General features: G+C 38.2%; 1 protein-coding gene across 10 annotated transcripts in view; it reads right to left on the reverse strand.

Moving 5' to 3' along the window:
• Positions 1-24879, reverse strand: part of PSD3 (pleckstrin and Sec7 domain containing 3) — a 744476-nt gene that overhangs the window by 54610 nt on the left and 664987 nt on the right. For all 10 annotated transcript variants that reach the window (XM_034647652.1, XM_034647649.1, XM_034647651.1 and 7 more), the window contains 2 exons: positions 16029-16186; positions 13308-13452 (listed from right to left, as the gene is read on the reverse strand). In XM_034647652.1, the coding sequence (XP_034503543.1) occupies positions 13308-13452; positions 16029-16186 (303 nt within the window). The remainder of the gene's footprint in view (positions 1-13307; positions 13453-16028; positions 16187-24879) is intronic.

Consider the following 24879-nt stretch of genomic DNA (forward strand, 5'->3'; position numbering starts at 1 on the left):
GTAAAAAAAAAAAAAAAAAATTTCATACAGAGGCGCCTGGATGGCTCATTCGGTTAAGTGTCTGCCTTCGGCTCAGGTCATGATTCCCGGTCTTGGGATTGAGCTGCATGTTGGGCTCTCTGTTTGGCGGGGAGTCTGCTTCTCCCTCTCCCTTTGCCCCTCCCCCACTCATTTTTGCTCCCTTACTCTCAAAAAAATTTAGATAGAGAGGGAATAATTAAAAAGACTACCAGAAAGTAAATAATTTATGGACAAATTAAGGTTAAATAGTAGCATTGTAAATTAAAAGAAAAGATATTCAGAAATTATGAGTCAAATGTAGTATCTTAGGGATTTGTTATAATGCACATCTTAAAAGTCAAACAAGGGAAAAAAAAATCCAAGTCTAAAGCCATCAAAATAAAGAGAACATGAAAAGTTTTTAAAAAGCTGAGTACATGAGTGGAAAACTAAACAAGAGAGGGCACAGGAGGAAGTGGAATAGATGAAAGATGACAGGATTCATTTTTAAGTATCAATTGACTCGGGGCTCCTAGGTGGCTCAGTCTGTTGAGCATCTGACTTTTGATTTGGGCTCAGGTCATGATCTCAGGATTGTGAGATCGAGCCCCACATTGGTGTCTATTCTGGGTGTGGAGTCTGCTTCAGGTTCTCTCTCTCCCTCTCCCTCTGCCCTTCCCATCCCCGTTTTCTCTCTCTTAAAAAAAACAAAAAACTAAAAAACACCCCCCCCCAAACATTAATTATCAAGTAAAATTAAAAAGCTAACAAAGTACCAGAAAAGTAGAGGGGAGAAAAAAAAGAGAACAATTTTGAGATTTTATTTAAACCTGTCACTTATACACTAATAATACTGAAAGTAAATAAAAGCAATGCTTCAGTAGCTTTTATTTACAACTTCTCATTTATCTTTTCATTTCTTTCTCCAAGAAGACTGTAGACTATGTCTGAATATTTGCGTCCCTCCAAAATTCCTATGTTGAAGCCTAGTATGGTTATCTTTGTAGATAGGGCTTCTAAGGGAGTAATCAAGGGTAAATGAGGTCGTAAAGGTAGGGCCTTCATCTGATAGGATTAGTGTCATCGTAAGAGATAGAGAACATTCTGTGTACAAACTCTGAAGAAAGACCATGTGAGAATGCAGAAGAAAGGGGGCCATTTGTGACCCAAAGAGAGGCCTTAAACAGACCACAATGCTGCTGCCGCCTTGATCTGGGACTTCCAGTCTCCAGAACTGTGAGAAAAACATTTCTGTCATTTAAACCACCCAGTCTGTGGTATTTTAGAATTGACTACGAAGAATGTATCAATAGCTTTTGCCTTTTTTTCTTTTTTAAAGATTTATTCATTTATTTGAAAGAGAGCACGTGCACGCAAGCATGCAAGTGGGGGGAGGGGCAGAGGGTGAGGAAGAGAGGCAAAGCAGCAGAATCCTGGCTGAGCACACAGGGAGCCTGATGCAAGGCTGGATCTCAGGATCTGGAGACCATGACCTGAGCCAAAACTGAGTCAAAGGCTTAACCAACTGAGCCACCCAGGTACCTCTATTTTTTCCCTTTCAAAGTAATTTTCTTTTGTGTATTTATTGCAACATGTATATGTTTGAGGAAAGATATTTGGTAATCGGGCCACTTCAATAAATAAATATGTGATATACTTTCTTCTTTAATAAGATGTTCCAGATACACAAAGTCATATTGAAAGATATATAAAAAATGCTCATGTATCTAATAACCAGTTGAAGAAAAAAGATAAAAAGTGGAAACTCCCTGAATTTATTTACTCATTTCATTCTCTCATCTATGGAACATAAGAACTAGGATGATCGGTAGGGGAAGAAAGAGATAAAGAAAGGGGGGGTAATCAGAAGGGGGAATGAAACATGAGAGACTATGGACTATGAGAAGCAAACTGAAGACTTCAGAGGGGAGGGGGTGGGGGAATGGGATAGACTGGTGATGGGTAGTAAGGAGGGCACGTATTGCATGGTGCCCTGGGTGTTATACGCAACTAATGAAGCATCGAACTTTGCATCGGAATCTGGGGATATACTGTATGGTGACTAACATAATATAATAAGAAAAAATAAATAAATAAATAAAATCAGTTTTCAGCTAACCTTTAAAAAAAATAAAAAATATTTATTATTTTAATTTTAAAAAAAGATTTATTTATTTGAGAGAGAGAAAGCATGAGAAGCACAAGCGGTGGGGGGTGGGGGGAGGAGGGGGCAGAGGGAGAGGGAGAAACAGTTTTCCCACTGAGGAGAGAGCCCAACATGGGGCTTGATCCAGGACCCTGGGATCATGACCTCAGTCACAGGCAGATGCTTAACTGACTAAGCCACCTAGGCACCCCTTATTTATTTTAGAGGGCGGGGGGAGAGGGAGAGAATCTCAAGCAGACTCCCTGCTAAGCACAGAGCCTGATTCATGTTTGATCTCACAACCCTGAGGTCATGACCTAAGGGAAAATCAGGAGTCTGCCCCTCAGCTGACTGAGCTACCCAGGCACCCTATCTAATTCATTTTCTGTGCTACCCCTATACAGATATAAGGCTCCATAAAAATAGAGAATATGTTCTACAGGTGTTTATACCTTCTGGTTTCCTTTTGTGACTTGTTTTCTCACTCAACATGTTTTTAAGATTTACTCACATACAATATGTTCTAGTTTCTTCCTTTTAAGTATAGGACATTGAAGGACAATTTCACTGAAGGATGTTTAGGTTGTTTTCAGGTTTCTTTAGGCTATTATAAATGATGCTACATTGAACATGCTGCCTGGTGAATATGGGCAAGAATTGTCCTACAGTGTAATCACCAAGAGGTAGGATTTTGGGGTTTTAGAATATGCACACCTTTAAGATGACATTAACCTGTTTTTAAAAGTGTTTCTAACAGTTTACATTTCCGCAGTTGGCTTAAAAATTCACATTTTTCTATATCTTTGCCAAAATTTGATACTCATTGAAAACCAGTGTTATTCCAGATCTCACACTGTCTTCCACTTCTGCGTTACTGTAGCACTTAAATGTCTATACTACACGCTTATTACAAAATATACTCTGACTTATGTGTGAATTTTATCTCCTTTACTGATTACAAGCTCTTTAAAGGCAGAAAAGGTCATTTTTTTTCCTTTTTCTCAAATCCTCCAGTGTGCACTACTGGGAAGAAAAGATAGTATATGGCATAGTTTTTGTATAGTCCCAGATGACATTAACATACTCCTTAAGTTCTCGTTAGCTGAGAGCCAAGAGCATCATCTTAGCTATTTTATAATGCCCACATATCTAATGTGGTGCCTGATACATAGGTTCTTTAGCAAACAGTAGCTGAATAGATGATTTAAAAAGAGGGGGCGGGGAGTAAAAAGGGGAGGGCTCAGACTGTTTCCTTGGTGCTGTTTTAAAGTGGATAGATGACTTAGAAGGTAATGACATTTCTAAGAATCTTCTCGGAAACTTATAAGTCAAATTGCTAAATACTGCAGCCTTATCAACCCAAGCTATATGGAATTCAGAATAAAAAACATCTGCTTTAAGTCAGTTTGAACTATTATTGAAAGCACCATCAGAAAGATTTTATCATTTTATGTTTAAGAGATTTAAAGACTTTGAACAGTTTAGTGACCTTCTGCATAACTTCAACATGATTTCATTGTTTATTGAGTACTCAATATATGTTAAATAAAGATGTCTAAGAAATGAATACAAAATCTATCTATTCTGGAAAAGGGTAGTCAACCATTTAAGAGGATGCCAACAAGTGTGGACTGAATCTTCTTGGCAAAAGTGAGTCAATTAAGTTTAAGTGATAGTACATGAGTCATATTTTAGCCACAACTGTGAAGGATGGATTAGAGAAAAGCAAGACTGGAGGAAGAGAGATCCCAAGTGGTTATACAAATACTCTGTCAGAGTTTTTCAAAGTGTATTGTGTGCAACCCAGATAAAATGATCCACTGGGAAGAATTTTAAAAATCAGCATTGGGATAGAATTCACATACCATACAATTTACCCATTCAAAGTGTGTAATTCAGTAAGTTTTAGTATAGTCACAGGGTTGTCCAACTATCACTACAATTTAATTTTATGACATTTTAGTTTCCCTAAAAGAGATCCTTTTGGGATGGAATCACACAATGTTTCTTTTTGTGACTGCCCTCCTTCACTTAGTGGAATGTTTTCAAGGGTCATCCACTCTGTATGATGCACCAGTACTTCACTGCTTTTTAGAACTGAATAATATTCCATTGTATATAGATACCACATTTTGTTCATCTATTCATCAGCGGATGGACATTTCCACCCCTGGCTGCTATGAACATTTGTGTAAAAGATTTTGTGTGGGTTTATGTTTTCATTCTTCTGCTATCTAAGTAGGAGTAGATTTGCTGGGTCACATGTTAACTCTATGTTTAATCATTTGATTAACTACCAAATTATTTTCCAAAGTAGCTGCATCATTCTATATTCCCACCAGCAACATATCAAAGTAATTTCTCCACATCCTCACCAACACATTATTTTCCTTGAGAGATTTTTTTTTAAAATTATAGCCACTCTCATGAGTATAAAGTGATATCTCCTGGTTTTGATTTATATTTTCCTAATGACTAATGATGTTCAGCATTTTTCCATCTTGTACTGATAACAGGACATGAATATTTTATAAAAACATATACATATGTTGGAGGATATCTGCTCAAATATTTAGTATTAATAAGGTGAATGATCAAAAGAGTTAAGAGACCAGTGGTATAGGTGAAAGATGACAAAAGTCTGAATTAAGGAATGTGGGTAGGATATGAAAAATATTTAAGAGCAGAAGTAACAGGATTTGTAGCTGAAAGTGTAAAATGGAGTTGGGTGGGAAGGGCGTGGTTTTGGCCAGTGAGGGACACAATTACAAGAATGACTTCCTCCTCTGAAATCCCACTGCTCCTAATGCCGGCCTATCAGAGGAGGTCATTGAGAGGACATAACCAGTGACTGAAAGGCAAGCTGGACCTGGGAAACTGGAGGGTCCTCACCTCCTCCCCATCCATGAAATGTGCATTTTGCCTCCCTTTCCCAAGCTAGAAGTTGCCCCAAGGACACAGTCTTGGAATAGTAATGTTTTTGAGACCATCTGAATGGTATACAAGATTGAGCTCAATTAAGGTCTACAAACTTTATGATTCTGGCAGGTGGGTGCAAAGATCTACTCATCTGGTGGCCACCCAAGACAGGTGTCTTAAGTTTAAGTTCCCTTGCTTATTAAAACAGCCACCCACCAATCTGAAGTGGTCTTCTTTCTTCAGTCTCTCCTTGCCCTCTGTGTATAGGAGCCAGAATATGAACAACCCTGCCACACTCATCTGGTCCCGGGCCATTACTGCCCTGATAGTCAAACCACAGGATAAAAAGAGGGGTGAGAAGCAAGCAGAGGGCTTTCCTTTATTTCAAATCAGTGTTTATCACAAGGCCTGGACTTCAACAATGATCAAAATACTCACTGGTTATTGATTCAAACGATTATTGATCATTGATTCAGTACTTTACAGGAGAATGGCGAAAATTCTAAGAAAACAGGACTAGATATCAGGAAATGGTAACTCCATGAGGTACAAGTGAGACAGAGCACGGCCTAGACTCCGGTCCCCTAACCCTGACTGTGAAATCCAGTGTTCCTTGCCTTTTCCATGAGAAAAAAAAAAAAAAAAGATAAAACTCTGTGCCTCTTAAGTAGCACATCTTGCAGGAATGCAGAGGGAGGATGCTTTCTGCGAGGAAGATACTTACTGCAAGGACTGGTGGAGACCAGACCAAACCAGTCTGCACCAAGACGGACCCCAGTGCTGAACTTTCACAGACTTCTTCCCTCATCATAATACTAAAAATCCCACCCACAGTGGAGATTCCACGTTATTTAGACCTGTGATATATGGGGCATCTGGGTGGCACAGCGGTTAAGCGTCTGCCTTCGGCTCAGGGCATGATCCCGACGTTATGGGATTGAGCCCCACATCAGGCTCCTCTGCTATGAGCCTGCTTCTTCCTCTCCCACTCCCCCTGCTTGTGTTCCCTCTCTTGCTGGCTGTCTCTATCTCTGTCGAATAAATAAATAAAATCTTAAAAAAAAAAAAGACCTGTGATATATGAAGAAGCATGAATTTTAAACGCATAGGTGCTAATAAACCCCTGCCTCTACATGCCTACGCAGTACCCTTTTTCCGCCCAAGTTTCTTTTAAAACCTCTCCCTAACCTTGTCTCGGGGGAGTCAGCCTGAGCAGATTTCCTTTGTGTCGGCTCCTGGGTGCTCAAGCATGAGCCCCAGCAAAGCCTGCCTGAAACGCCCACTTGGCCTCTTGTCAATTTCTATTGCTGAGCGAGCCCAAGAGCCCAGTTCAGTCTCACACATCTCCAAAGACATAGTGAAAGAGAGGGTAGGGATTGTAGGGATTACAGTGCAGTCACTCCAAGTAGGATCTGTACTGCTTGCAGGCTGGACACCTGGTGTGTCTTAAAACATTCACGTTCCTGGGCCCCTGATCTGGACCTCATTAACCTGGTGTGGGGATGCTGGGACACGTGCACTTTCAACAAGTCCCCAGATCATTCTTGTACACATTAAAGCCTGAAAATGACTACTTTGATGAGTAGAAAGGGAGGTCGTGAATAGATCCTGAAGAGGGCCAACCATGAAATCCTAAGTTTAGAGTACTGTACCAGAAGGAGAAACAAAACTTGAATTTTCAAACTAGTCTCTCTACCCCCAAAAGAAGAAGAAAAATGTGCTTTGGCAACACTGCCATGAAAACAACTAAAGATGACTCCTACACAGCAGGGTTGTTCAGAAAGAACCACGCTGCACTGATAACCATTTTAATAATGAAGACTAATATGTTTTGGATAGAAGACAAGAATAAATTAAAGAAAAGCTTGCAAATGACAGGGTGATGATGAACAGTATGTCTTTAAGAGCACCAAAAAATCTTTTAATTGAATGTTTGGTTTTTTCCCTAACACTATTAAGTTTTTTTCTAGTCGGGTACTCACATTGTTATACATGTACTTTGTAAACTAAAATTATCCTAGTGGTTCTGGCATTTAGGGGAGTCATAGCCAGGCTGTGGGTGTATGGAGAAAGGAAAGATGGATGGGCTAATTCAGTGGTTCTCAATAGTAGCAGGTAGCAGTGGGGTGGGTTTTGACCCCACAGGATATTTGGCAATGTCTGGAGACATTTTTGGTTGTCACAACTAGGCGGATGATACTGGTAACTAGTGGGTAGAAGCTGGGGATATTACTAAACATCCTTCCATTCAAAGGACAACTCCCACAACACAGAACTATCCAGGCTAAAATGGCAGTTGTGCTGAGGTTGGCAATGCCAGCACGAAATGATGAGGACTAGTCTTCAAGGCACCGGAAAATTTGTGGGTGCATCTAGACATGTATTCCAGGATTCACTGAAGGTGCACTATGACTCCTCCAAAGATATCCCCACAAGAGTATCTATTTGATGTGGAAGGTGCCCAAATACTGCACAGGCTGTGTGTGGACTAACTCCTCTCTCCCTCTTTCTAAGCTGTTCTTTACCACATGCTTGGTTTTTACATATTTATTTCTAAACTGTCCTATTACTCGCAAAGACAAAACATCTTCTTCATTTTTAAGTAAGCAAACAATGCCCTGGACAAAAAATACAGAGCTAGAAAACATTCTAGAACAATCTCCTCATTTTCCAGTTGGAAAACTGAGGCCCACAAAGGCTTGGTGATTTATTTATGGAGGAGGAAAACATTTTTTTTTTTTTTTTTACAAGGACATCAAATTCCTGAAAGGACTTGGTCATCTTGTCTTATGTGACAAAGGAGCATGCTTCTTTTTGGTTATCACTTTATTTAAAATCCTTAGTCCATCATTTTGATCATATTACATAAGCAGGTTTTTTTTTTGTATCTCTGTGGATTCATGTTCAAAATGAGGAAAAAAATTAAAAATTTTATGCATTCTATTTTTAGTTCCAGTGTAAAACATTTGTTTAAATAAGAGATTTTGCCTTGAAAAAGGTGCTTGCTTGCCTAGTCTCGTGGTAAAAAAATACACGAATAGAGAAACACATTCATTTTCATGTGCCAGTGACTTACTACAATATAGCCCAAACATAAGTAGGACAGAAGTACATTTTCAAAGCAGAAAGCAAATAGAAGTGTAGATCCATAGTAAGGAAAGAACAAGTTAAAACTTTTAAGTTGCTCTATGCTTATTAATGCTCCTTTTAAACCTCAACTCACCTTTCTCCTGGATCTTTTATAAGAATAATTGTGAGAAAGACCGATCTATTGAAAAATACGTACTGGAAAACCCCTCATGAAATTAACAGAACGAAACCCAACTTCTGTAGGTTGTTGCCTCTAGTTAGTTGTTCAATTGTTTTCTCTTCTCGTACCTTACATAATGTGGTTTACTGTTTATTTCAAGTACCCAAAATTAAAGTGGGGGAATGCATTTGCTTTAAGAGGTCTTAGTTTAGGTAGGTAGATGGAGAATTCTGCTAACATACTTTCTCTTAGAATAGTTCTCTTAGAATATTTGTTATCCTTGAAAATTAAATGCCATTCTGCCTTGCAAAGTGAGCTGGCCTGGTCCTTTCTATTCTTAACAGTTTTGTTTTGGTAGTCTATGAACTACATAGTAATAGTAATGCTTACATGGGGAGTATGCAATTCATGTTACTAATAATTATAAATTAACAAAACCAAAAGAATCTTTCATTAAACCATGTCTCCTCTCTTCTTACCACCAGCATATTTTTTATAAACTCATGTCAAGACCTGTATGTATTCCCTTCCTCCATTTCCTTACTACTTTCCAATACTTCCTCAAAGAACACTAATGTAGCTTTTCTTCCCATCACTCCGCAAACTGCTCTCAACAAGGGACCCAATGACCTCCTGCCGCTTCATAGCAGATATTTTTTGCACTAATTTTCCTGACCTCTCTCCTCTTCCTCCACTTCTCCTGGCACAACATTCTCCCCGCTTTTTCTTAACAAGAGAAAAACTGCTTCTCAAGTATACATATTGGTCTCCTTCTGAGCACTGAGCATTGCAACATTTGGAAGTAGAAAGAGGAAAAGGGCCCAGGAAAGAACCGTAGGAAGAAGCAACAGGATGAAAACCAGATGGTGAGGTCACAAAAGCCAAGTCAGACACCACAGTCCCCAGCTGCCAAAGCCTAGATGACGATCCTTATTCCTTTACTTCAATGAGCCACTAGGAACACTCATTCCACACTCTCAAGATGTCTCAAATAGTTCCACTTCCATCCATCTCTTCTACAAATAACTGTGTTATTTTTCCTCTCATTATTTCCCCTGCTTTTAATTTTATTTTATCTGTTTTAAAGATTTATTTATTTATTTGGGAGAGAGAGAACAAGCAGGGGAACGGCAGGCAGAGGGAAAGGGAGAAGCAGGCTCCCCTCTGAGCAGGGAGCCCGATGTGGGGCTCAATCCCAGGACCTTGGGATCATGACCTGAGCCCAAGGCAGATACTTAACTGACTGAGTCACCCAGGTGCTTTTATAATGCCTTCAAAATTAGGCTTTTTTTTTTTTAATTATGTTAGTCACCATACAGTACATCATTAGTTTTTCATGCAGTGTTCCATGATTCATTGTTTGCGTATAACACCCAGTGCTCCATGCAATATGTGCCCTCCTTAAAACCCATCACTGGGCTAGCCCATACCCCATCCCCTCCCCTCTAAAACCCTCAGTTTGTTTCCCAGAGTCCACAGTCTCTCGTGGTTCATTTTCCCCTTCTGTTTACCTGCCTTTCATTTTTCCCTTCCTTCTCATACCAATCTCCCTGCTATTCCTTATGTTCCACAAATGAGTGAAACCATATGATAATTGTCTTTCTGTGCCTGACTTAATTTCTCTTAGCATAATCTCTTCCAGTCCCATCCGTGTTGACACAAATGTTGGGTAATCACTCTTTTTGATGGCTGAATAATATTCCATTGTATATATGGACCACATCTTCTTTATCCATTCGTCTGCTGAAAGGCATCTTGGCTCCTTCCACAGTTTGGTTATTGTGGACAATGCTGCTATGAACATTGGGGTGCATATGGCCCTTCTCTTCACTACGTCTGTATCTTTGGGGTAAATACTCAGTAGTGCAATGGCTGAGTCACAGGGTAGCTCTATTTTTAACTTTTTGAGGGACCTCCACACTGTTTTCCAGAGTGGCTGTACCAACCTGCATTCCCACCAACAGTGTAAGAGGGTTCCCCTTTCTCCACATCCTCTTCAACAATTGTTGTTTCTTACCTTGTCCATTTTTGCCATTCTAACTGGCGTAAGGTGGTATCTTAATGTGGTTTTGATTTGAATTTCCCTGATGGGTAATGACGTTGAACATGTTTTCATGTGTCTGTTAGCCATTTGAATGTCTTCATTGGAAAAATGTCTGTTCATCTGCCCATTTTTTGATTATTTGTTTCTCATGTGTTGAGTTTGAGAAGTTCTTTAGAGATCTTTGCCAGGCTTTTGTTCTCTGGTGGCTTTCCCTGGCAACCTTCTGTGACTCTTCTGAGAGTCAGAGCAGCAGTGACCGTACCCAAACCTCTATCTCAGAACAGAGAGATCTCAGTCTGCTCTTAACTGAGCTTTTCAGGCCACTCTAACTCCCTTTCCGTCGGTGCTGCTAAAAACACGCAGCATCCGGGGTTGTGTGGCCCACAGCAGTTCTCCCAGTCCTCGCTCCCAGGGACGGCATGTCTCTGCCCTTTGTGCTTCTAACACTGCCATCCACCCCTGGTTTGCGTGTATGCTCCTGAGCTCCCAGTTTCAGTCTGGTTTCCCCCTGGCTACCTGTCCTCGAATCCAGCCTGCTCCCCAATGCAGGGGGCTACTGCTTCCCGGCGCCCGAGTGCCACGGCTCCCTCCCGCTTCCGTTTATCTTTCGATATCTGCATGCGGACTCTTGGCTCCCAGCTTGGTATCTCGATACTCAGCGCCGGATATGTTCATTTGTAGAGATCCAGATGTATCTTCTTCTCAGGCTGATTTTGTGGGTGTTCAGAATGGTCTGGTAGATATCCAGCTCGATTCAGGGGACTGGCTGAAATAGGGTCCCCTACTCCTCTGCCATCTTTTTTCCCCTCCCCAAATTAGGCTTTCTTTTTTTTTTTTTTTTTTAAAGATTTTATTTATTTATTTATTCGAGAGATAGAGACAGCCAGCAAGAGAGGGAACACAAGCAGGGGAGTGGGAGAGGAAGAAGCAGGCTCATAGCAGAGGAGCCTGATGTGGGGCTCGATCCCATAACGCCGGGATCATGCCCTGAGCCGAAGGCAGACACTTAACCGCTGTGCCACCCAGGCGCCCCCCAAATTAGGCTTTCTGCTTCTAATAGTTTCCTCCTCTAATACTCTCTTCCTGTTGTAACATAAATAATTTTTAAAGCACAAATTTGGTGCTTAAACTGTTATCCTAAGGATGTTGGGGAACCAGTGAAGCATCCAAGCCTACACATGACATAAAAGACCTTTCATCATGTGGCCTTACTTACTTCTACAGAGGAATGTATCTCGCCTTTTCTCAATATTTTGTGCTCAAGTCACATTTGATAACTTATATGTGGTTCCCACATCTCAGTGCTTTCTACTCTGGGCCTTTTTGATCCTCTGTTGCCTCATTTTCTCTTCCCACAACACATCTAACTGCTACTCCTCCTTTAAGTTTCATATTAGATACCACACCTTCCTCCTCCACCTGTAAGCCAGGCTAAATGTCTCCTCTTATACTCCCATAGCACTCGGGACTTATCCTTCCTGTGCTCTAATGAAACTGTATTATACTCGCTTGTATGTTTTGTATCCAGAGATTATCTGGATTTCATTTGCCTTTTTGTCTCCGGAGCCTAAAATAGTCTCTCAGGTGTAACAGGCACATTATATGTTGATAATCCATGATATCAGGTAGGTAGAGGAGTCAATTAATATCAACACCTGGTTGACTAGAGCCAGATGAAACTATTTCTATTATTGCACCAATAAGAAATTCAAAAGAACATCAAAGTAGCTTCCAAAATCCTTAACTAGTCAATGGCAATAGGGGCACTGCAGACAGGTTTAAAATTGGCAAAACGGGCCTGCTTACAGTGTCCTTAGAACAGAGTTTTAAGGAGGAGCGGGACACAAACTATGATCTTTAGAAAGATCAATCTGACAATAGGAGAGAAGCTTAGGTGACTACATTTAATACCATTCTGCTGTACATTGCCTTGATTACCTAGGAGAACCCACATGGTCCACTTCCATTTAGCTCCTCCCTAAGAGGTAGAGAAGTCTCTGCCCCATTGTAGTGTGGATAGTGGATTCCTGGGAATATTCTTATATACCCAGCATCAAATACAGCCTGGGATATGGGAAAAGTTCAATAAAATGAATGAATGAATGAATGAATGAATAAAAAGCTTGTTTTCAAGCCAGGATGTCTAACACTAGCCAGTCATTAAAAAAAAAAAAATGTGTGCTGTTAGTACAAACAAAACCAAAAAACTAAGCCCACCAATTGCAACAACATGGATGGTCCTAAGAGGGTATAATGCTAAGTGAAATAAGTCATACAGAAAAAGACAAATACCATAAAAATTCCACTTATATGTGGAATCTAAAGAAGAAAACAAATGAATAAACATACAAATAAGCAAAAAACACAGACAGACCATAAATACAGAAAACAGACTAATGGTTCTCAGAGGGGAGGTGGGGTGGAGGATGGGCAAAATGGGTGAAGGAGAATAGGAGGAATAGGATTCCAGATATGGAATGAGTATGTCATGGGGATGAAAAGTACAGCATAGGGCACACAGTCAGTGGTACTGTAATAGCGTGTATGGGGACAGATGATAGTTACACTTGGGGTGAGCACAGCACAACACGGATTTATTGAATCACTATGCTGTACACCTGAAACTAACATTGTGTGTCAACTATACTTCAATTAAAAAAAAATAAAAACAAAGTAAACTAGTCCCATTTGACTTAGTAGTAAATTCATATAATTTTTGAAATGTATTCAAAGTATGTGTCCTACCAACCATGACTCAAGTGTGTCAGCTTCCAATAGGAAGTGTAAAACCCAGTCCACCCCATTCTGCCCCATTTATACAGCAGACCTTCCAAGGCAAGGTCTCACCCCTGCTGCCAAAATGTGTAGTATTAGTCCAATCAAATACTAGTAAGTTTATTTTACAAAGAGATTTTCCCCAAAGTCAAAGCACTATCAAAATGACTTACCTGAGACAATTTTGTTGTGGTAGCAGGCAAAAGTGGACGACTAAACTTCTTCTGAGAGCCAATGGCTGCTGGAAATGGTGGGGCAGAAAATACAGCTGCAACACAATTAATTTTGTTTATCCACCCTTGCATTTCTTCTGGACTCCTATGAGAAATAGATACATTTACATCAGTGTATTTCTCTATCTTAAGTGCATCACACCTTGCCCATTTCTCATTACCAATTTAAAATGGCACATAAAATCATTTATTTATTTTTCTTGGTACAATTAATTCCTGACAAAATTTCAATGAGATTAACATTTTCAACAGCAATCACCACGGTAATAAGAGGCCCTGGGAACTCTGATCATTACAGTATAAAGCTGTGATTATCCTTCAAGGATACAGAAGGGGAAAAAAAAGCAAAATCACTTGATAATAAATATTAAGCCCCTACTTTGATACTAGGCTCAGTCATAAATTAAAAAATTAACTCATCTCTTCCAATCATATAATTCAATTTTAAAATTCAACTGAGACTAACTGACAGAATTTAAAAGGAATGTAAAAAAGGGAACAGCCAGTTGGAAAGCAGCTTTGAGTTTCTTGAAAAGTTAACTATAAGTTTATCATATAACACCCAGCAATTCTACTCCTAGGTATATATCCAAGAGAGATAAAAACATATAGGCACAAAAAGATTTGTATGTGAATGTTCATAGCATTAGAGTCCAAAAGGAGAAACAATCCAAATGTATCAACCAGTGAATGAATAAAAAAAAAATGTGGTATACATCCACACAGTGGAATACTACTCAGCAATAAAGGCACAAAGTGCAGATATATATTACAACGTGGTGAACCCCCAAAACTTTATGGTAAGTGAAAAAACCCAGACATATATCATTATATGATTCCATGTATATGAAAAGTCCAGTAAAGGCAATACTATAGAGATAGAAAGGAGATTAGTGGTGTCTGGGGTTGGGGGTGAAAACGGGGAATGACTACAAAATGGTCATGGAGGATCTCTTTGGGGTGATAGAAGTGTCCCAAAACTGGATTCTGGTGATGGTTGCACAATTCTGTAAATTTGCTAAAAATCATTAAATTGTACACTTAACCCAGGTGAGATTAATCATACATAAGGTATATCCCACAGGGTGTTAAAAATCTACCTGACAGGATGTGAAAATCATCTGATGTCATTAACATACTTTTAACTTGAGTGTCATATATTTGCAGAGACCAGCAGTGACAGCACTTAAGTATTTGTGAATTCATAAATGAATGAGAGAAATAGTCATGAGCCAGGATAGTTGATCAATCATGTATATAATCAAGAAACAGAAGATGGACAAAATGTCAGTCCACATAAAATCATTTCCTTTACCTATTACCCTGAGAAACCACACTAACCTGAGATCACACTAGAAATCAACTCTTCTTTGCACCCCATATGCTTCTCTAATCAATTTCTCTGGCTCTGTTAACTCAATTCACTGATTTTTGCATCAATTCTATCTGAAGTAGTTAGAGCTTCTTAGTTATCATATTTGGTATTTTAGTAAAAAAATGCCGGGGAATAGAATAACTTGAAGGGCTCCGATGACTAATAGCTGTAATTATACATCTGGCTATGATTCCTCTGTGGTGTTAAAGCTGTCTTACTCCCACACTAAAAAAAATCCTGTGTAACTTCGATTTCCTTACAGCTGCCTCCTCACCCGATGTCAGCAATTTCGAACCTCCGCAAATTCAACATTCATAAACCACCAGAGTACCTGCTGTTGTTATTTCTTTTTTTGATCTTACATTGCTACGATCAACGAGCATTCAGACACTTGTGTTCACTATCTTGATGTCAAATTTTAAGACCAGTGCCAATTGTAGTCAATTGGTGGTATTGTGTTGAGAGTGATTCTGAAGTCAAGCCCAGGCTGTGAAAAGCATGCCATGAAGAATTAACACTGCCACAGCCACTGATTCTATGTGTGCTCCTATAAAAATTCCTGTTCTAGAGGCTGTTCTGAAAATCCAGTTTCTCACGTCACAAATCCAGAATTTTCCATGTGAAGCGCTCCGCTTCTAATCTGGAGGTTGCCATGGACCCCTTATTAAACTGGCAATCCATCCCATTTCCTTGCCCACAATATAATTTTATCTTTTTCTTCTAGTTTTATCACAGACTATTAGAGCTCAGAAGGAGAGAGAAGAGAGACAGAGGGGAAAAAAAATGGAAATCTATACTTATCGAACAGTTTCTATGTGCCAGGCACTGTATGAAGTACTTTATACTTGATCTCATTTAATTCTCACAAGAACCTTCTGAGATAAACATTATCACCTGCGCTAATGACAAGCTAAGGTTCAGAGAGGTTAAATTACATGTGAGGACAACGAGCTAGGAAATGGTGATTTGAATCCAGGTCTATTTTACTTATTGTGTGATAAAACTTGTACACCACAACCTTTATGCTTTATTTATAAAAATACTAAGTTCTAGAGATGGTAAGTGGCTGACTAAAAGTCACAGGGTTACTTTGTAGCAAACAAAAAACTTGAATTCAGGGTTTCTATTTATGATTCTCGTTTTCTTAGGCAGTTGTCTCTCTGATGTAACCTGTTAATGACTTTGAATCCAACTCAAACGATTTCCCCTGAAGGCTCTGATTGTATTTCTTGGTATAAGGTGGTGCTATGCAAACTAAGAAACCAAACCAAACCAATGAAACATACTGGGCTTGAAAAAGCAAGACCCTCCAGTCGGCAGTTTTGAGTTTAAGCACATTCGGTTTCTTCTCGTAGTCTGTGGCCTTCGATGCCAGCGCGTGATGGACGCTCACAGCGTTCTTCAAATCCTCTTCAGACAGGGCCTTTTCTGGCTTATATTCATCCTAGAGATGGACAGATGGATACACAGAAAACTAAGACAAGATCATGTTCAGATTTCATCTTCTCTTTCTATAAGGAAAAAACCCCCCTAAAACTAAAAGAAAAGAAACTAGAAAATCCACGAAGGTGCATGAAAAAAGTGACATAGTGTAAAAACAACTCTTTGCTGCTTCAGATCCCCAACAACAGAACTATACTGATGGTGAAAACCGTGCCGTCGTGGTCTTTGCTCTAAAGATACTCTATTTTCTTGCTACTTTCTTTTGAGTCAAATATTATCAAAAGAAAATGAACAGTAATATAAAAGGATTCCTCTAGCTGTTCTTTGAAAGAAAAGAGGGAAATCAGAAGGCTTAGCTGTATTATAATAAATTGGGAAAATGGATAAAATTATATAAAATGGAGAGTGTCATGTATAGATGCAATTTTATCTTTGGGCATGAATTACACACAATTTACAGAATTTATAAAGGTTTTCTGTATGGCTTCCCTCCAAAATAACAACAGAAAAGTCCCACAGGTACAATAATGAGAATTTAAAGCAAATTTGATTACTATTACCATATCATTATATTTAGTAGTTCCCCAGGTCCATTAGAATAAAAAAGGACTTCAAAGAAAGCAATTAAATACAGTAGTCATTACAAACTGTTTTAGGAGATGTTTTCTAGTGTGTAAGGTCCCCTCTTTCCCCTTCCCATAATCTGTCAGACATGATACTAAATAAACTTGCATTTCTGTAAAGAAAACATACACAAACACACACTCCTCTAACCTAATTAGTAAAAAAAATCCTAAAAGGAAGACGTTATCTACTCTCTTATTACAGACTGGTTTTACAAATTTCCAAAAAAAACGAATTACCCTTTCTCATACCTTCTACTTTCTTCCCCCATTTCCTCCACAAATCAAGCAATTCAAATGTACTATTGCTATTAATTCAAACAGTCAGAAATCAACAGAAATAAACTTTTGATCCTTAATGATCAGTGACAGTGTTGAGAGAAAAAGGCAAGAAAAACCTAAAATACACAGTAAATACCAATAGGAATATAAAGATTACCCAAATTTATATTAAATGATGAAATTACTACTTTAAATTGCAATAAGTCTATTTTATTAAGCCTCAGAGATTAAGAACTGCTGTTGACAATGACAGTTATCCAGAGCGGTATGACGAATAAAGAAAGAAAATAAAAAGAAATCTTAAAGCTGCAATCTAGCTACGTTTTGGGGTCTTGTCTTTTCTAAATGAGATTTGTCTTAGTGATTAAGCATTCCAAAGATTCACAATCTCCTTGCCGGGAAAATGTCATTAGAGTAGGAGGCATCAACTAGAGGTACAGCTCCCCTCCCAGCTCATGATTACGCCACGGTAGAACCCACACAGCTGCATTCACTCATTTTACCACTTACCTCCATATAGGAATCTGAAGCAGATTCATAATGAGGAGTGCACATAAAAGATCGGGGCCAAAATTACCTTCCGAGAATTTATATGCTACCTCCATTTCCATACACACTGACTTCTAACACACTGGATATTGGAATTTGCACATGGATCAGCCTAGAAATTTCTGTGTGTCATTTTTGATGTCTAAGTCTATGATTTGGCCTTTTACCTTAATTCCTTCTCACTAGTTTCTTTTGATTAATTTTTTGTTTGTTTGAATTTAAGACGATTACTTAGTTCTTTTGCTTTTCCGATTTCTTCTTTAATTAAGAAAGAGTTTAAGGCTAGAACTTTTCCTCTGAGTACAGGTTACACATAATTTGAAAATGAAAAGTATTTTTCATTGTTCCCTAGACAGTTTGCAGTTTTATTTTTTGATCTCTTCTTTGATCTTAGTCATGTCAAACAGTATGTTTCTTAAGTTTAAAGTACCTAAGGTTTTAGTTATTTATCATTATATATTTCTAATTTTATTGGCTTCTGACCAAAGATTTTATAGCACTCTGTATAATTGATTTTATGTCTTCAAAATTTGTTAAGGTTTTCAGACTACATTTGATTTTTGTTAATGTTCCATGGACATACAGAAAAATATTATTCTCTGAGGGATGTGTGTTTTTATATTAATTGATTCAATCTATGTTCTTACATCATTTTTTCTACAAGTTCATCCTCTTGAGACAAATATACTGACCTCTTTCCTTCACTATATTGTATTTTAGGTTCTCCTTGCATTTCTAATAGATTTTTCACATTTTAGTTGCTACGGTGTTTGATGTATTTAGGCTCATGACTGTTATCTTCCTTAAATGATGTGCTATTTATTATTTTAAAATGTTCTTTATGCAGTAGTACATAAGACAGAAACTTAAAAGGCTCTCTCTCCCATAAAAATGTTCTAATTCTCTACCAATAGTCCACACATCAACACGATAAGATTTTAAAAATCATTTAACTTCCCTCCCGCTTTCTCATTAATCCTAAACTTTGCTGAAATACTTTATTATGTTGTTCTGTAATCTTATTAAAATTACCTGTATTATGTATTATCTATGTCAAGAAACCTTACTTCACACTTACACTACACGTTCACTGAGTCTCTCATTCTTTTAGATTTAATTGCTCACTTACTAACTTCTATCTTGAGTTCCTTTTTCTCATCCCTTGGTTACTTTCTCTCCTTTCAAGTATTTTTTTCAGGTGAATGATATACTCTAGCTTTTATTTCCAAACACCTTTCATTTTCTTTGACAGGTATAGTACTCTTGGATGCAGTTCTCTTCTCCTCAGTAATCTGTAGACGCTATTCTATTTTCTTCTACCTTCCAGTTTTACAAATGTCCAATGCTAGTCTGATTCTCTTTTTTTCCATGTTTCTGTATTTTCTTTTTATTCTCAGAATTTAGGAATTATTGCTAGGCTATGCCTTAATATTCTCATCTACCCAGATTGGAATGAAAAAATTCCCACCCTAATATGACTATTCACTTGGGAGGCTAACTGCTGATAGAAATAATCAACCCAGTTATACAGATGTGTGCCAGCATTGATTTATGGTCTTCAGCTACGGCTGCATTCAGTGCCAACTGACAATTCTTTCACACATCCATGAAAATTTCTTTGTTGCATTCTGCCAAATATTCCCCAGTCTCTTCAACACCCCTGACTCACTGCAACTGTGGTTAAGAGCACAGGTACGTGGAGTTAGAACTATCTAGGTTCAAATGACTAGTTCTAATATGATACTTAATGTTTTCATGACCTTAGGTTAATTAAACTTATTAAACTTTCTAAAATTGAGAAGCAGTGATAATACTTTCCTCATAGAACTGAGATGATGAAATTAAATGAGATACTGTTTCTTAAACTCAATGTTCACAGCTTATAGTAACCACTCAAATGCTAGCTGGTATAATTTCTAATAATAATTTCTTAGTAACACATAGTTTGACCTTGTATTTTATAAGGTCAAACTTATAAATATAAAACTTTCTGCTTACATACCCTATAAATACAACATTTGGTGACCACTTTTGTTTTCTTTCTTCCTAAAACAGAAGATCCCTGCTCAAGGCTAATCCTCCATCAACCTTTCTTAAGAGCTTATTTCACTGATTATTATAATTCTTCTATATTTTTTATTATTCTCTATCTACTGGCTTCTTCCCCAAAGCCTATAAATACACTCCAAATCCCTTATCTTTGTAAAATAATAGTCTCTTCTGAATATTGCTTTCTCCTCTGGCATCACCTCTTTTCCTTTGTATATGATGAGTTAGAAGTTCATATTAGCTGTTTTTATATATTGACTTCCAGTTTACCTTTTAACCCATTGCAGTCTGGAATTCATTTCTATGCCTCACTGAAACAGCCCTGGCAAAGGTCATGAATGAGCTCTTAATTGAAAAATTCAATAAATTATTGTCTGTTCTCAGCATATGGCACGAAGGAAGTCAACAATATTTTTGAAATTCTTCCTTTGCTTCTATTAAAATACCCTCCTGGTTTCTCTCCTACCTTGCTGAGCATTTCTTTGTTACCTCCTCTTTAGACTACACTTCAGATGTTAGTTCTGCCGTTGCCTTTCATCTTTTCTCATTCCCCAAATACCCTTTGGGATGATCACAACTGTTCTTGTCCATTAAACTTCTACCTATATCATGATGTCTAACAAACTGCTATAGGTTGAATAAGAAACATGAGGCCAATTCATAGCTATTAATAATGAATGACTTAAGCTTTTGAACTTGGAGGAATATAAATATTCTCAGAACATATTCTATCTGCCAATATTTTCATTTAAAACCAAGCCTAAAGGATGACATTTTTAGACTGCTCTAAAAGTGCAAGGAATTTTAAAATGCAACATTTATTATAGCCTTAAGTAAAAGCAAACGATAGTTATCAAACTTGGGAGAATTGTTCCACTGTTCCTTTAGAGGACTCTATTCTACAGCAGTCTCCAAAACTAAGATACACTGCCAGTTTACCTTACGTTGGAAGGAAAATACCGCACAGGACAGAAATGGTACACAAGATCTATGTAGTTAGGATGGAACCGAAGTCTAGGAATTTTAAGTCTAACAAACATGTTTTTCTAGTTGATAGTAATATCACTTTACCATGAAAAAAATAAGGCAAAATAGGAGAGGATCAAGATAATGGAGTAGGAAGATCCCAAGCTCACCCCCTCCCATGGACACACCAAAAGCTACAACTACCTATAGGACAACTACCTCTGAGAAAAAACTGAAGAATAGAAGAACAGATTATACACAACTAAGGATATAAAAAAAATCCACAAAGACTTGGGTAGGAGGGGCAGAGATGTCTAGAACCATACCCACAGTTTAGTGATCCACAGAGAAAGGGATTTCAGAACCAATGAGGGCCCTCCCTGAGGAAGGAGGGTTCCAGGCCACACACTGGACTCCATAGCCCAGGGGATCTGCACCGGAAAGATAAGCACCCATAATGTCTGGCTTCGAAATCAGTGGGGCTTAGGTCTGGGGGGCCTTACGGGGTACACATACAACTCACTTGCTCTAAGTTCCAGCACAGAGGCAGCAGTTTCAAAAGTGCCTGGGTTAACAGAGAAGGAGATCCATCAACTAACTTTAGGGTATGTATCAGAGAGTGAGGGGTCTGTTAGAACGTTCTCTGGACTCCCAGTCCAGCATTCCTCCCAAGTGGCTCCTTGCCCCACAAAACATGGTGGTGGCCTCAGCTGGCAGTGACCGTAACCCAGGGAGCCATCCTTGCACACCAGGGCATCTACAACAGTCACAGCCGTATCTCACAGCCAGCTGCATCAGAAACCTGTCCCACCTGTCCCATGCATCAGCACTCCTATAGCTGTCATAGCCAGGCCTCTCAGCTAGCTATGTTGGGGGCCAACCCAGCACATCAGAATGCCTGCAGCAGTCACAGCCAGAATGGTTGGCCAGATGGGCTGGGGGCCAACCCCACTCACCCCAGCATGCCCATAGTGGTTGTGGCCAAGCCTCACAGACAACTCTGTTGAGATAGTCCTGTAAACTAGTGAGTCCATCAGTCATGACCCAGCTATAAGAGGAGGGTTCACGGTGCTAACACAAGGGCTTGGGTGACTAAAGTTTGCACTACTGGGTGCCACAGGACAACTTCTGTATAAAGCCATTCCTTCAAAACTGGGAGATGTAACTGATTTACCTAACACACAGAAACAAACATAGAATGTTATGCAAAATGAAGAGACAAAGAGATACATTCCAAATGAAAGAACAAGACAAAATCCAAGAAGAACTAAATGAAACAGACATAAACAATCTATCAGATAAAGAGTTTAAAGTGATGGTCATAAAGAGGCTCACTGAAATCAGGAGAAGAATGGATAAATACAATAAGGACTTCAACAAAGATAGAAAATTAAAAAAAAAGAATCACTGGAGCTAAGGGATACAATAACTAAAATGAAAAATACACTAGAGGGAATCAACAGCAGCTGATTAAATGAAACAGAAGAATGAATCAGTGATCTGGGAGACGGGGAGTGGAAATCACCTAAATGTAATGGTAAAAAGAAAAAAGAATTTTAAAAAATGAGGATACTTTAAAGAACCCATGAAACAACATCAAATATACTAACATTCATATTAAAAGCATCCCAGAAGAAGAAGAGAAAAAGGAACAGAAACTCTATTTGAAGAAATAATGGGTGAAAACTTCCCTAACCTCGAAAAGGAAACAGACATCTAAGTCCAGGAAGCATGGACAGCCTCAAACAAGATGAACCCAAAAAGGTCCATACGAAGACATATAATAAGCAAAGTGTCAACAGTTAAAGAGAGAATCTTAAAAGCAGTAAGATAAAAACAACTAGTTATGTACAAGGGAACCCCCATACAATGACCAGCTGGTTTTTCAGGAGTAACTTCACAGTCCAGAAGGGAAGGGCACAATATGTTCAAAGTACTGAAAGGAAAAAACCTACAATGGAGAATACTTCATCTGGCAAGGTTATCACTCAGAATTGGAGAGATAAGGAGTTTCCCAGAAAAGCAAAAGCTAAACGAGTTCATCAACATCAAATTGGTCTTACGAGAAATGTTAAAGTGACTTCTTTAACAGAAAAGAAAAGGCCATAACTAGAAAAATAAATATGAAATAAACAATCTTTCTGCTAAAGGTAAACATATAGTAAAGGTTGTGGATCAAGTACTAATATGGCTGGTATGAAGGCTAAAAGACAAAAGCAGTAAAATAATCTAGACCAAAAACAATTAGTCAAGGTACATAAACAAATAATATGTAAAATATGACGTCAAAAATATAAAATGTGGTGGGGGGATGGGGAGATGTAGTGCTTTTACACTGCACTGGAACTTCAGCCACTAGCAACTTAAAATAGTGTACCATATACGCTACATATGAACCTCATGGTAACCACAAACCGAAAACCTGTAAACCTGTAATAGATGCACAAAAGATAAAGAGAAAAGGATATAAATATAACACTGAAAATATCACAAAATCCAAACAGATGATGGCAAGAGAAAGGAACAGAGAAGAACTATAAAAACAACCAGAAAACAATCAATAAAATGACAGTAAGTACTTATCTATGAATAATTACTTTAAATGCAAATGGATTAAATTCTCCAAAAAAGGACACAGGGTGGCTGAATGAATAAAAAACAAGATACCAATCTATCCATCCAGGAGGCCTGAGGGCAGGAAGAGGGCTGTGTCATTGTGTTGGCGCCCTGAGGTAGGAGCTCAGTCCCCAGGCTTGGACCCAGGGTTGGGCCCCACAGGGATTGTTTGGGACACCATTGGGCTTGCAAGGTTCCCTCAGGGATGAAATTATAAGGAAGAAAAAAAAAACCCAAGAAACAAACAGGCTAACGGCATGCTAGTAAACAACCAATGGGTCAAAGAAGAAAACAGGGAAAAATATATTGAGGCAAATGAAAAAGAAAACAATAGTTTTCAACAATGGGATTCAACAAAAGAGGTTGTAACAGGGAAGTTTACAGTGATACAGGTCCACCTCAAGGAACAAGAAAAATCTCAAATGAACAATTTTATACCTAAAGGAACTAGAAAAAGAACAAAGCCCAAATTTAAAAAGGAAGGAAATAAAAAAGATCAGAGTGGAAATAAATGAAATAGAAAGTTAAAAAAAAAGTAGAAAAGATCAATGAAACTAAGAGCTGGTTCTTTGAAAAGAAATACTAAACTGAAAAATCTTGAGCCAGACTCATCAAGAGAAAAAAGAGCCCAAATCAATAAAATCAGAAATAAGAGAAGTTACAACTTATACCACAGAAACACAAAGGATCATAAGATACTTCTATGAACAATTGCGTGCTAATGAAGGGGATAACCTAGAAGAAATGGATAAATTCCTAAAAACATACAATCTTTCAAAACTGAATCAAGAAGAAATAGAAAATGTGAACAGACCAGTAACCGAAAAACTCTCAAACAAAAGCCCAGGACCAGATGGTTTCAGAGGTAAATTCTATCAAACGTTTAAGAGTTAGTAACTATCCTTCTCAAACTTTTCCAAAAAACTGAAGAAGATGGAACATGCTGCAAGTTTTTCTACGAGGCCAACATTACCTGATACCAAACCCAAAGACAACACAAAAAGAGACAATACGCCTGATGGACACAGATGTAAAAATCCTGAACAAAATATTAGTAAACTAAATTCAGCAATACATTTAAAGTATCATATACCACGATCAAGTGGGATTTATTAAAGGATTGCAAGGATGTTTCAATATTTGCAAATTAATCAATGTGATATACCATATTAACAAAAAGGATAAAAAGTATTATCATCTCAATAGATGCAGAGAAGCATTTGATAACATTTGACATCTGTTTAAGATAAAAACTCTCAACAAATGGGGTTTAGAGGGAATATATCTANAAATTAATCAATGTGATATACCATATTAACAAAAAGGATAAAAAGTATTATCATCTCAATAGATGCAGAGAAAGCATTTGATAACATTTGACATCTGTTTAAGATAAAAACTCTCAACAAATGGGGTTTAGAGGGAACATACCTCAATGTAATAAAGCCCATACATGAAAAACCTACAGCTAACATCAGACTCAATGGTGAAAAGCTGAAAGCTAAAATCAGAAACAGGACAAGGATGCCCACTCCTGTCACTTTTATTCAACACAATATTGGGAGTCCCAGCCACAGTAATAAGAAAAAACCAAATAGGTAAGGAAGAG

The sequence above is a fragment of the Ailuropoda melanoleuca genome, chromosome 18, assembly GCF_002007445.2.
Source record: "Ailuropoda melanoleuca isolate Jingjing chromosome 18, ASM200744v2, whole genome shotgun sequence".
Classification (NCBI taxonomy): Eukaryota; Metazoa; Chordata; class Mammalia; order Carnivora; family Ursidae; genus Ailuropoda; species Ailuropoda melanoleuca.